This window comes from Mercenaria mercenaria, chromosome 7 (genome assembly GCF_021730395.1).
Source record: "Mercenaria mercenaria strain notata chromosome 7, MADL_Memer_1, whole genome shotgun sequence".
Lineage (NCBI taxonomy): Eukaryota > Metazoa > Mollusca > Bivalvia > Venerida > Veneridae > Mercenaria > Mercenaria mercenaria.
In genome coordinates this window covers 67,581,975-67,595,947 of record NC_069367.1, presented here as the reverse complement: position 1 = coordinate 67,595,947, position 13,973 = coordinate 67,581,975, and the positions used below count along the sequence as shown (strand labels likewise).

Below are 13,973 nucleotides of genomic sequence, written 5' to 3'. Positions count from 1 at the left end.
AAAAACCAAGGGCTGAATGTTCACATGTATGGATATAAATCATACAATTACGTATATATTATTAACGGTAGAACGTCTTTAGGGTCCGAGACTTATGAAAATATCAGAAATGTAGATTATTTTGTTTGTTCGCGAATACTGTAGAAATACAAAATATACAAATGTTAGTTTATTTATTTATTTATTTATTTGGGTTTTCACAGTATAGGTTATATGGCGCCAAACAGGACTACAAATTTTGGTTCCACATTTCATTTACATCGAAATAAAAACATGAGGTATGGAATCAAAATTTGCATACCTGCTAGAATCACAGAGTTACTGCAAAACCAAGTGTTAAGACCATATTAGTTGCCTCTTACGATCATGCAAGGGTAAGGCAGTGGTTCCAATTCTTTTCATACACAGATCGTCCCAGAACCACATGGGGCTAAATTTTAATTTATAGCAGTTTATACAAGAGCAGTTTATACAAGAGATCTAAGATCTAAGTAAGAAAAAGATCAATATATCTGTTTGAATAAAATATACATTAGATTTAAGAAAAACTAAACAATTATATCATAAAACAATGTAAAATTTGGGGTAAAATGTAATTATATCCCGCATGAGGAACTTCTTTACAAGACTCCATCTCAGGAACTAAAAATAACCAAAACAAAAAGAGAAACTGCATGCAATAGAATGATTAGCAACTGCAGAACGGAAAGATGTGATACTACATGCATCTTGTGCTTCTTACCTTGGGACTTAAGATGTGTTCATATCTTTAAAAGAAAGAAGTATTTTTTTTTTAATTTTAATTGTCTTGAAGATAAAATTTAATGGCGACTGCTTATTATTTAAAAAATTTCTACTGTCATATATCTTTATCTTCAAATTTCCAACGCTGGTAAATGAGACTGAATGAGAGTCTTAGGTTACTGTACGTTATTTATCGGATGTGCACTATCTTACCAGTGTCATTTTAAATCTTATAATCCTTGAAGACCATATACTGCATAGAAACAGTGTAAAACTATATGACGAAGGAACTGCAAATACATTGTTAAAAACAAAGTTATTTAAATTATAAACGACATAAGTTGTATTGAAAGTAATGATTCGTTATTTTCAGAAGAATTAAATGATAAGCAGTCCCCAAATTAAGAAGTATTTTAGTTACATTGCATGTAAATCTTTTCACACCCAAAGAGTAATTTTCTCGGAGTCTATTTATTGTATAAAGTAAGGTAGACAGTTGGATACAAAACCAGTTTAAAATACAAAAGTCGTGCATGCATATAATAGGGTATTACATTTTTGTAAAATAAAGTTACACAGACTTTAAATTGCAGCATTGATAATTTGAAATAACTGGGTAGGTCTAACCCAAAAAGTACTGGATAATATTGTAGGACAACAAGATAGTAAGTGTAGCACAGACCTGCATGAACTATACCAGTAAGTACTGCAAGGATGATGATAATGAAAATGAATGCGGAAACGAAAGCGACGACTCTGCTGTTGTCATATTTGAAGAACTGAATAAACACATTACTCAAAAAGAAATTGAAAATGCGCTCAAATATTGATAATATGTTTGTATTAAAGTGAAGGGCAAAGTTGTTCTTATGTTCATATAAATCATTCATGACAATGAAATAATTCTCAAAATAAGCTTTAAAAATGAGAGTTATGAACATTTCAATAATTGGTCATAGTGGCAGTAATTTTGTTTACATGGCGCCGTAAGATAAGTAGTAGTATAGGGGCCGGTTTGGGGCCACGACTGCGCATGCGTGAGAATGACGTTATGCGCAGCGGCCATTTTGAATTCTATTTTAAGAATGACATCATCTTTCTATTTTAAGAATGACTTCACTCTGCTATTTATATCTCCCAGAAGTATATAGAGCTGACTTATATACCTATCTAGGGCGTGATCGCGCACATTGAGGGTCAGGTGCTCAGCCCTAGACGGAGAGATACCATGAAAAAATATATAGATATATCCATAACCTTAATGAATAAATTTATTTGATAATAAAACGAACAGTATTAGTAAATAACGAACGAATAAATAATAGTTTAACAATATTAGTGAAAAATGAAAAAAAAATACTTTAAAACAAAATAATTGTAACATGTCTAATTAAATTACAGAGAAATTAAAAAGAACTATATATGAGTACTATTTAAATATCATATAGATTTATCCATCAACTAATTGAATTTATACATTTTATATAAAAAAAAGAACAATATTGATGCACAAATAAATAATTATTTAAAACGAAATATTTGTTCCATTTAAACTAAAACATAAAACATTCTTTAAAATAAATACATTATAACTGAAAATAAAGTATTACATTTTTGTCGACGATGTTTCCTCCTTGGCGTCCACTGACAAAATGACTCCAATCATAAGCGTATTTTCCCTAAATGCGCATGCTCGGACCTATTTTTCATAATGACTTCATAAGCTATATTTAGATAAGGTCATGAGTGCATCAAACGTGATCATGGTCAGAATGTCTAGCGTGTGTTGATTTAAGGCCGGATAGACGGACAATAAAAAGTAAACATGTCAAAGTTAATCCCTTTAAAGTCGCCACAATGACTGGCGTGTATTTATTTAAGAGCGGATACATTAACAAAAGCGTATTCAACTATCAAATTTAATCCCTTTAAAGTCGTCATAATGTCTAGCGTCTGTTGACTTATGGACGGATGCATTATCAATAGCCTATTGATCTGTCAAAGTTAATCCGTGTATTGAGTACGGGAAGGGAGGCGACATCAGGCCTGTGTTACATATGGACCGAAGTGTCTCTTCCATACCATCAATGATATGATGTTAAAGAATATTTTTCTTAAACAATTGCCAACATTTTTTATGACCATCCAGAGTTTTAGAACCAGTAAAGGACTTTTTAAAGAAAGTTGCTAAAATCATCAAAATAAGACGTTTTAGGGTCCATTTTAACATTTTGGTATCTGACATTTTGAAAAGCCCAAGAGTGCACTTTACCATAAACTAGGTGCCAACAGAAATGAAGTCATTAAAATTTCAAAGTCATCGTACAGACTCGGGACCGGTACCGTTAGAAAGATCTTTTCAAGTAGGTTCAGAAAATATGTACAATTACGTGTCTATCTCTATCCGTTTTCCAGATATTGAGGTTTAAACCAGAATCATTCATCCGGAAACACTCGGCTTCATGCCTTTATTATTAAGATAACCTAAGCATGTTGGGTATCTAACCGAAGGTTCGACTAGTACTATAAGTTGGTACACTCAAACGGAAGTGAAATCAATCACGCGAAAAATTCACATTTTCTGCACGTCCCTAGACTCGAACCTAAAACAAGCACAAGCAAAAGCACACGCGTACACACGAGAACACACACACACATACACGCACACGCACTATACACCCGACACACACACACACACCCCACACACGCGCAATCACACACACACAAGCACACCCACACGCGCATTCATGCATGCACGCACACACGTACGCGCCATTAAACAATATATGTAACATCATCAAAATATTCAAAATTATCAAAATCTTTCGTGCCTATTACCCTAGTACACAGATTGTGTCTGCAACTTCATTAACGGGTATCACAATAAAAACTTCCTTTGTAACTTTACATTTGTCATCTATAGTTATTACAACAACATCATAGTCTCCGAAATTGAACATGCCAGTTCCACTACGGTGTAGATACTCCAACACATCACAAAATATTTCATATATATAATTTAGAACATCCAGAATTTTGAATTAACAGAGTATACACTTAAATGTAAATCGTAAAAGTCTATGCATGAAATTAAAACTTCAGCGGTTTTTAAGTATTAATATTTTTGGACTTGAGATCGGCTTAGATAATGTATGAAGAGAACTGGCAATGTTGACACTAATACTTTGAAAACTGAAAAAAGCGGATTAAATTTCGGTCAATTTTTATGACTTTTAGGAGAAACTTATAGAAAAGAGTTTTTTGTGTTTATAAAACTTTTATAGTCCTTTAGGATACTGTCTTAAGTACAGATAGGTTCTAGAAAACATATTTCGACCATTCTAGGAAATCGTCAAGATTTTCAATGAACAGAAATACAGTTAACATTGAACAACCGGTTTTTCCCATTTCGTGACACACTTTCTATTCATCAGTTCTGAGATGTTAATTTCATGTGATAGAATTCGTAAAAATCTTTCATTTACATCCCCCATTGTCGATTCGATTTTCAACCGTTAACGAGTTATGACGTAACAGCGATTTTTAAACCTTCTTTCTTAAACTTTGCAATAAACTCTTGAAACAGGTAGCATTGGAAAGATCTCCTCGTATAGGTTCAGAAAATGTATACATATTTACCTCTATCTTGATCCGTTCTCAAGATATTGGCGTTTAAAGATAGAAGTGACGTCAACTTTTGGCGGTAAATTCAAATTTCGCAACCAAAATTTTCAAAATGTAATTTCTCCTCTATTTGTGGACCGATTTTGATGATCTTGGTGGCAAACCAAAACGCTTGGCGAGACCTAAGTGTTGGTAGTTTACAACCGGAATGAAATCACTCGTGCGTAAAATATCGATTTTCTCCTTTATTACTCAACCGACTCTACCCGTGTTTGGTATCCTACTAAAGGTTTTGACTAGTACTATTCCATTGTTTGCACTAAAAGAATATTGGGTCACTCACGCGTAAAATGCGTAAAAGTAAGCTTACCTGATCCTACACTTGAGATCAAAAATGACAATGAAACCCGAATTCACAGGGTCATTTAGAACTACTAGAAACGCTTATTGCGAAGCATGATATAAATTTGTGAAGCGATGTTGGAGAAATAAAAACAATAAACGAATATGTTGTTTTTTTTGTGTACACCGCAACACCTACTGCGCTTCTTCTTTTCTTTCAAATCAAATTCAAACGATGGGTTATAAATAACAAAGACATATTGTTCTTTCAATCTTTATTGCCAAAGCTTGTATCACTAATACAGGTTACATGTATCAACTAAAATAAGACAAAATAAAGTCATCATTCAACTTCTTGAAATACACATCAAACGTTTTACAATGTCCTTCATTTTCGTCCAGAACATGGGTTTTCATAATGAAATATACGCAATACAGCCCGCATATGTTTGAATCTGTATCCTGTATTTGACTGAAGTTCATCCAGTAACGCTTCTTTAACACTTGCTCAAAATGAACTTTGTAGTGCTCTGGTCTTTACCTAGTGAATCGAAAAATTCGTCGTGTCCCCTTTTTGGAAAATAAAGGCCACCCAATTTTTTTCCCTTTGATCCCTGGCTGTGTCTGTATTTGAGAGACGTATTGTCCTCTACGTATCTGAAGTTGATCCGCAGCACATATTGTCACAGGGTACTCTTTTAACATTTCCTCGAGTTCATAGTTATACATTTTAAAATGTATAGGTGTTCCAACCATAGTATCTTGGGTCATATTTTGGCGATTTTTCTTACGTCGGGGGCCCTGTCTAAATCACGACTCATAGGTGTGTCCGTGTATTCCTATGTCGCTTTGATCACTATGCTTTTGTGACCGTCTTAATTCCGACCTAGCAATATCAACCGCTTGGGCAAACGGGTGTCACAAGTTTTACTACGGGGAGATCTTCCCCTTTTTGTTCTTGGCTTCTTTTTCTTGTTTCTCTTTTAGTTCAGCCATTTTTCTAAGATGAGCACCGCACCCACGATGTAACGCCCCATATGATCAGGATACACATATCCGTCCCCCAAGTCTTTGAAGTGTTGTTTCCATTTTTCCGGGTCCGGTTTATCCGGTACCCATTTTTCTTGTTTATAATCGTATACCTCTATCGTACCCATTTTGCATGGGAAAAGTTAAAGCACGCCAATCCTTCTTACAACGTTCATTCATCATCATCCGATTCTTCATCGTCATCACTTTCTTTATTATCATCCATTAAATATTCTTCTTTGCTTTTATGATCGGGCCACAACTCATCAAATAGGTTTTTTTCTAAGGCAATGGCTTGCCGAACTGATTCTTTGACAGTCATGCCGTGCTGACTTCTTAGTTTTCTTAGCCGACTGTAGAATCTGCTGCTGAGTGGGGTCGTTTTGTAGCTCATAAAAGTCAATAGAAATCGGGCATAATTTTGTCTCAGTCTCTTTTTTAATTGAGGCAATTCATCATTAGCAGTGCGACGGTACGCTTCTTTAAAAAAGAGCCCTTGTTCTGTATAGTTGTTAACTTTAGCTTTAAATTGTTCTTTAATAGAAATTTCCTGAGAGGATCCTGAAAAACGCTTATCCCCTATCTCACGGCGTGATCGCTGTTCTATAATCTCAACTTTTCTACGTTTACCTGGAGGTCTCTTAATCAAAGATCGTTTCTTTACAAAAGTATCATTATTTCATTTTCGTTTCATCATCACTATCATCATCATCATGGTCATCAGAATCTTCCTCCTTTATTCCCAAACCCTTTTCACATTTTTATCAGATAAGTATCCTTCACCACTGAAATAGTCTTCTTGTTTATATTCATCATCTGTTCGTTTTCTCTTTTCTGGATTTTTTGCCTCAAAAATGTTTTCACGTAACGGTGTTGTTCTGGGGTGCTCGATTTTAAGTCTATTACTAAATAACCGTGAGGTCTTGATGTCGCTCGTTCAAACCGTTTCATAAAGATGTTACTAGACGAAGGATAATTCTTCTTGCCAATGTAGCTACTAGCTGTCTATCAATAGGATTATTAAATAGCACCAGATACTGCGTATTCAAAGCGATATCTCTGCAGGCTTTAAACCCTTTAGGAAACAAATTTTGGTGAGATATACGACAGATATGTTCTGTGGTGACTGCCCTTGGTAAAGAGATCAGCAATTCTTTTATTTGCATTTAGCTTCAGTCATCAAGTCGTCAAAGACCAGCAGGTTCCCTTTGACTAACATTTATATATTGGAATCATCCAAGTAGTCTGGAATACCTTGTTCAAATTCGACACCGGGATTTTCTCGCTGAAGTTCATCATACAATGGCTGCCATTGTCCAAAACACCATATGAACGCTGAGGCTGAGGTCTTACAAGATTTGATGATAGCAGTTTTTCTTGTCCATTCAGTTTTTCCCACTACCACTTGGTCCTGAAACGACCATAGAAAATGGATGTTGAAACGTCGTCTCTCTTGAGATGTCCATTTTTGTAATGGCGGTGAAAAATTGTCAAATGTGGTCGTCACTCCAATGCTTATTTCGTTGATGTCTCAGCTGGCGTCGCGGCTAGAGAATGACTGGTGACATAGAGGGGACTTATTCATTTGTGAAGTAATGTAAAATTATTTTCATACAACAAGACACTGCTTTGTGTTCTTACAAATTTTAAATGCCATTCTTACGCTTATTAAACATATTTTTGCTGTCAGAATTATTGTCGGTAATGGTGTGGTGTGTGGTGGTGGAGGACGTGTTGGGGGTGGTGGTGGTGGTGGTTTGGGGGAGGTGGGGGTGGAGGGGTGGTGGTGGTGGTGGTGGAGGTGGTGGTGGAGGTGGTGTTGGTGGTGGCGGAGCTGGAGGAGGAGGAGGTGGAGGTGGAGGAGGTGGAGGAGGAGGAGGAGGAGGAGGAGTGGAGGAGGAGGAGATGTGGAGGAGGAGGTGGAGGAGGAGGAGGAGGAGTGGAGGAGGTGGAGGAGGAGGAGGAGGGGGGAGAAGGTGGAGGAGGAGGAGGAGTGGAGGAAGAGAGGAGGAGGAGGGAAAAGATGTGGAGGAGGAGTTGTTGGTATATACAGTAACTCGTAACACCTTCAATCATGGTTTTAAAATTTTCTTTACGACTTATATATGACGTGTGATCCCTGAGTGATTAATCAGAATGCGTCATATCATTAGCCAATCAGAGCATTGCTATAAATTAATGACTAATCAGTACGTTGCTTTGGCTCTATTTATTTACTTTACCCTGTGAATTCGTTCATTGTCATTTTTGATTCAAAGTGTTTGGATCAGGTAAGCTTACTTTGACGCATTTTACGCTTTAGTGACCCCAATAAATTTTTTTAGTTTCAAACAATGGAATAGTACTAGTCAAAACCTTTCGTAGGATACCAAAACACGGCTAGAGTCGGTTGAGTAATAAAGGAGAAATCGATATTTTACGCACGAGTGATTTCATTCCGGTTGTAAATACCAACACTTAGGTCTCGCCAAGCGTTTTTTGGTTTTTCACCAAGATCATCAAAATCGGTCCACAAATAGAGGAAAAAATTTACATTTTGAAAATTTGGTTGCGAAATTTGAAATTTACGCCAAAAGTTACGTCACTTCTATCTTTAAACGCCAAAAAATCTTGAGAACGGATCAAGATAGAGGTAAATATGTATACATTTTCTGAACCTATACGAGGAGATCTTTCCAATGCTAACCTGTTTCAAGAGTTTATTGCAAAAGTTTAAGAAAGAAGGTTTAAAAATCGCCCGTTACGTCATAACTCGTTAACGGTTGAAAATCGAATCGACAATGGGGGGTGTAAATGAAAGATTTTTACGAATTCTATCACATGAAATTAACAAACTCAGAACTGATGAATAGAAAGTGTTCACGAAAATGGGAAAACCGGTTGTTCAAGTTAACTGTATTTCTGTTCATTGAAAATCTTGACGATTTCCTAGAATGGTCGAAATATGTTTTCTAGAACCTATCTGTACTTAAGACAGTTTTCCTAAAGGACTATAAAAATTTTATAACAAAAAAATACTCTTTTCTATAAGTTTCTCCTAAAAGTCATAAAATTGAAACCCAAATTTAATCCGCTTTTACAGTTTTCAAAGTATTAGTGTCAACATTGGCCAGTTCTCTTTCATACATTATCTTAAGCCGATCTCAAGTCAAAAAATATTAATACTTAATATCCGCTGAAGGTTGAATTTCATGCATAGACTTGTACGATTATATTTAAGTGTATACTCTGTTAATTCAAAATTTTTGGATGTTCTAAATTATATATATGAAATATTGTGTGATGTGTTGGAGTACTACACCGTAGTGGAACTGGCGTGGGTTCAATTTCGGGGACTATGATGTTGTTGTAATAACTAAAGATGACAAATGTAAAACTACAAAGGAATATATTATTGTAATACCTGTTAATGAAGTTGCAGACACAATCTGTGTACTAGGGTAATAGGCACGAAAGATTTTGATAATTTTGAATATTTTGATGATGTTACATATATTGTTTGCATGCATGTATGCGCGTGTGGGTGTGCTTGTGTGTGTGTGATTGTGCGTGTGCGTGTGTGTGTGTGTGCGTGTGCGTGTGCGTGTGCGTGTGTGTGTGTGTGCGTGTGTGTGTGGGCTGTGTGTGTATGTGCGTGTGCGTGTATGTGTGTGGTGTGTGTGTACGCTTGTGCTTGTCTTGTGTAAAGGTTCGAGTCTAGGGACGTGCAGAAAATGTGAATTTTACGCGTGATTGATTTCACTTCCGTTTGAGTTTTACCAACTTATAGTAATAGTCGAGACCTTCGGGTTTGATACCCAACATGCTTAGGTTATCTTTAATAATAAAGGCTAAGCCCGGGTTTTTCCGGATGAATGATTTGGTTTAAACCTCAATATCTGGAAAACGGATAGAGATAGACACGTAATTGTACATATTTCCCGAACCTACTCGAAAAGATCATTCTAACGGTACCGGTCCCGAGTCTGTTACGATGACTTTGAAATTTTAATGACTTCATTTCCGGTTGGCACCTTAGTTTATGGTAAAGTGCACTCTTTGGGCTTTTCAAAAATGTCAGATACCCAAAATGTAAAATGGACCCTAAAACGTTTTTATTTTGATGATTTTAGCAACTTTTCTTAAAAAGTCCTTACTGGTTCTAAAAAATTGGATGGTCATAAAAATGTTGGCAATTGTTTAAGAAAAATATTCTTTAACATCATATCATTGATGGTATGAAAGGGCACTTCGGTCCATATGTGACCCAGGCCTGATTAGCCTCCCTTCCCCTACTCAAAACATGGATTAACTTGGACAGATCAATAGGCCTTTGTTAATGCATCCGTCCATAAGTCAACATAAGCCAAAACACTACGGCGACTTTAAAGGGGTTAAATTTGATAGTTGATAGGCTATTTTAAAGTAAACCGCTCTTAAATAAATAAACGCCAGCATTTGTGGGGACTTTAAAGGGTGTTAATTTTGACATGTTTACTTTTATTGTCCGCCTATCCGGTCTTAAATCAACACACGCTAGACATTCTGACCATGATCACGTTTGATTCACTCATGATCTTATCTAAATATAGCATGTGAAGTCATCGTAAAAAATAAGTCCGAGCATGCGCATTTAGTACTATTACGCTTATGATTAGAGTCATTTTCTCAGTGGACGCCAAGGAGGAAACATCGTAAGAAAAATGTAGTCTTTAATTTTCAGTTAACGTTACTTCTAAAGTAGCTATCTTAAATAAAGCTTAATGGTTTTAATTAAAGATATAATAAATATATTGCTTTAAATTATCATTAATAAATTCTTTGTTTACCATGCAATGTATATTACGTTATAGATAAATCTATATGATTATTAATTCAACATTATTAATATATAGTTTTTGTTTTCGTGTATAATCTCCCTGTCTAGGGCTGAGCACCTGACCCTCAATGTGCGCGAACACGCCCTAGATAGGTATATAAGTCAGCTCTATATACATCTGGGAGATATAAATAGCAGAGTGAAGTCATTCTTAAAATAGAAAGATGATGTCATTCTTAAAATAGAATTCAAAATGGCCGCCGCGCATGACGTCATTCTCACGCATGCGCAGTCGTGGCCCCAAACCGGCCCCTATACTACTGTGGCGGATTTAATTTGTTTTTAAACATTTTTATGACTGCATCTTTTTAAATTCTGAAAAAAAATCGAACTAGAACAAAAGAAACTATAGAATAAGATACATTTTAAAGCGTATTTGCTATTTTTCTTTATAGGATATAACGTCACAGGTCTTTACTAAATGAATAACTTCTTAGAGTGGAAATGACATCATATACACTAAAATAGCTGCCTCTATGGTTAAACATTTTTGTTAAATGTCAAATAACATATCTTTCTTGATAGTGGTCGGATTAAAAAAAATCAGTCTGTGTTTTCATACAAAATCAGCCCGCTTAGCTTTATGGGGAGAGCGCAGATCTACAGATCACGGGGTCGCGGGTTCGAGCCCTGGGCGAGGCGTTTATTCTCCGTGACGATTTGATAAAAGACATTGTGTCTTAAATCATTCGTCCTCAACCTCTGATTCATCTGGGGGAAGTTGGCATTTACTTGCGGGAACAGGTTTGTACTGGTACAGAATCCAGGAACACTCACTGATTAGGTTAACTGCCTTCCGTTACATAACTGAAATACTGTTGAGAAACGGCGTTAAACCCGAAACAACCAACCAACTTATATTTAGGCATTCCTTCACCACTTACTGACTTATATATAAATAGTAGAAATAAATTGTTAATACTGATTTAAAAAGTGTCTTTGACAAAGTTTGTCAACCAATTGTTGTCAGAAAATATCAATGTAAAACTTATAAAGATTGTAAAAACATATATAAAAATGCAAAATTATGTGTTATGTACAAATGGAAATAGGTCATTGTATTTTGCATGTTATAAACTTGTACTACTGTTACACTGTATTGCTTTTTGTAATATTGAATGTATAGAAAGAATTCAGCTAGATGTTTTGAAATTATAGTAGGTTTAAAATTAAGTATACACCCAAATATATTGTGTACAACGTTGATGAAGTTATATAATGTTATCTATATTACACGTATTGAACACATTTTATTTGCTTTGTAATGCTATCTTCTGTCCCTCATATATATTTCCAGTCGCCGGCCAGAAGCTAGGAGAGGTATGCGAGCAGGTAGGCCGCTTGTCTTTGATCGTGATGACTGGGACGATGAAGGTGAAGGTCAGAATTTACCCCCGCGCAGAGAACCACGTGAAAACCGGGGAAGATATGATCGATACGACCGTGACGATAGAAGACATTATGATGACAGAGGACGTGGGGATAGAGACCATGATGATAGGGGCGGGCGATGGCGAGATGATCGTGACGATAGAGGAGGTGGTCGTGACGATAGGCGTGGCTATGGTAACAGAGATGGTCGTGATCAAAGATTTGGTGGTCGTAACGATAGGGGTATGTTTGTTGGAAGAGGCGGCCAAGGAGATAGGGAAAGGTTTGGTGAAAGAGGAGGTAATAACAACAGGGGTGGGCGCGGAGGAGGGGGGCGTAGAGACAAGCCGTTGGTTGTCGGCTTCAAGTTCCTAGAAAATCTTCAACAACGGGAACCGCCTGACATTGTGTTGACTCTATCAAATCCAAATACAGGATTCAGAGAAGGACTATTGCAGTGTGTTGAGAAACCGGAGATGCTTAGATTAATGCTTCATGTATTAGCTAAAGCATTTACGTGCAACTCAACGCCAGAACAGTTGCTCCGAGTCTATGTTATTATTAAGGAATGTCAATTCTTTGATACGTCTATGGCCTACTTCTTAGAAATGCAAAATGAAGATCGTATTTATGCGCAGAAGTCTTTCAGACAACCAATAAAAGATATGATCACGATCATGGAAGAACTGGCTCAGAAGTACCCAACGTCTGTAACCCAGTTTGTAGGTAAGCAACAAACGGACAGCAAAACGTATCTGCGACCCTAAACACGCATCATAAAAGACGAAAATAACTGACGTACATAGACATGAACATTTGATACCATACTTTTTGTATTGTTCAGTCGCGCTTTCTGTCATTAGGATTATAGTGTTTGAACTGTCCGTCCGTTGTGTATTCAACGCATCATACAGTTACCACCCAATTGATGTGGACGTGTGCATTTTATCGGGACTTTCATGTCTAATGTTTTTTAGGAGTTATGGCCCTGTTTTGGACTTTGAATTATTTCAACTGCATCAGAAAAATGTCCCCCCAACTCCATCCAATTCAAAGAAACTTGGTATACGCGGACAGGCGCATATTGTCGGGACCTATCTGTCCAGTCATTGTTCTGTTCAAACTTGTTTGTCTTTTCTTACATTTGAGATGTCACTCGAGAAAAGGCATCACGTGAAGAAAAGTGTATACGCGCACGAAAGGTGTCATTATTCACAATATTCCGTGTCAAGAATCTTACGTTTGCATCGATTAGTATATATGGATAATTCCAGACGTTTCTGGTCTGCGCTTTATTAGATCAGGTGGATCGGAAATGTGTCATTTCGTCCGCTCGTTCTGAGTGAAATGTATCACTTAACGTTTGGACCACCTGATCTGATAATGCTATGGCCAGTGTGATAATGGTTTATTTAACTTTGACTTTAAAGAATTAAAATGTATGTAGGTCTTCAGTTAGTGGTTTTAGACAGCATGAAGAAAGAAACTATGTTTTCTCTTTAGGAATACATGCGGTCTTGAAAATGGTAATTGACGATCTGAGAGAAAATTCGGATGACGTCATAGACGACGAACTTCTGAAAGGTTTTCGTGAATTTACGGAGCACAGAGACAGGTTGATAAAGCGTGGAACAAGGTTTGTTTGTTTATTTTCAGACGTATTTCAGTTTGTAACGTACGACGAACTCCAGGTCTCTTGTATTCTTAAACTATTCCACTTTTTAGCTCGACTATTCTAAGAATAGGTAGAGCTATTGGACTCACCCTTGCCTCGGCGTCGGCGTCCCGATTTGGTTAAGTTTTTGTATGTAAGCTGGTATCTCAGTAACCACTTGTGGGAATGGATTGAAACTTCACACACTTATTCACTGTGATAAACTGACTTACATTGCACAGTTGCCATAACTCTATTTTGCTTTCTTTTTTTACAAAATTATGTCCCTTTTTCGAAGGTTTTGTATGTAAGTTGGTATCTCAGTACCCACCAATGGGAATGGATTGAAAC

General features: G+C 36.5%; 1 protein-coding gene across 4 annotated transcripts in view; it reads left to right on the top strand.

The window, feature by feature from the left end:
• Window positions 1-13,973, top strand: part of LOC123554012 (NFX1-type zinc finger-containing protein 1-like) — a 29,481-nt gene that overhangs the window by 6,593 nt on the left and 8,915 nt on the right. For 3 of the 4 annotated variants that reach the window (XM_053548574.1, XM_053548573.1, XM_045343825.2), the window contains exons 3-4: window positions 11,895-12,694; window positions 13,472-13,604. In XM_053548574.1, coding sequence (XP_053404549.1) covers window positions 11,895-12,694; window positions 13,472-13,604 — 933 coding nt within the window. Of the gene's footprint in view, window positions 1-10,401; window positions 10,424-11,894; window positions 12,695-13,471; window positions 13,605-13,973 lie in introns of those variants that run through there. The other variant, XM_053548575.1, reaches the window with a different exon arrangement.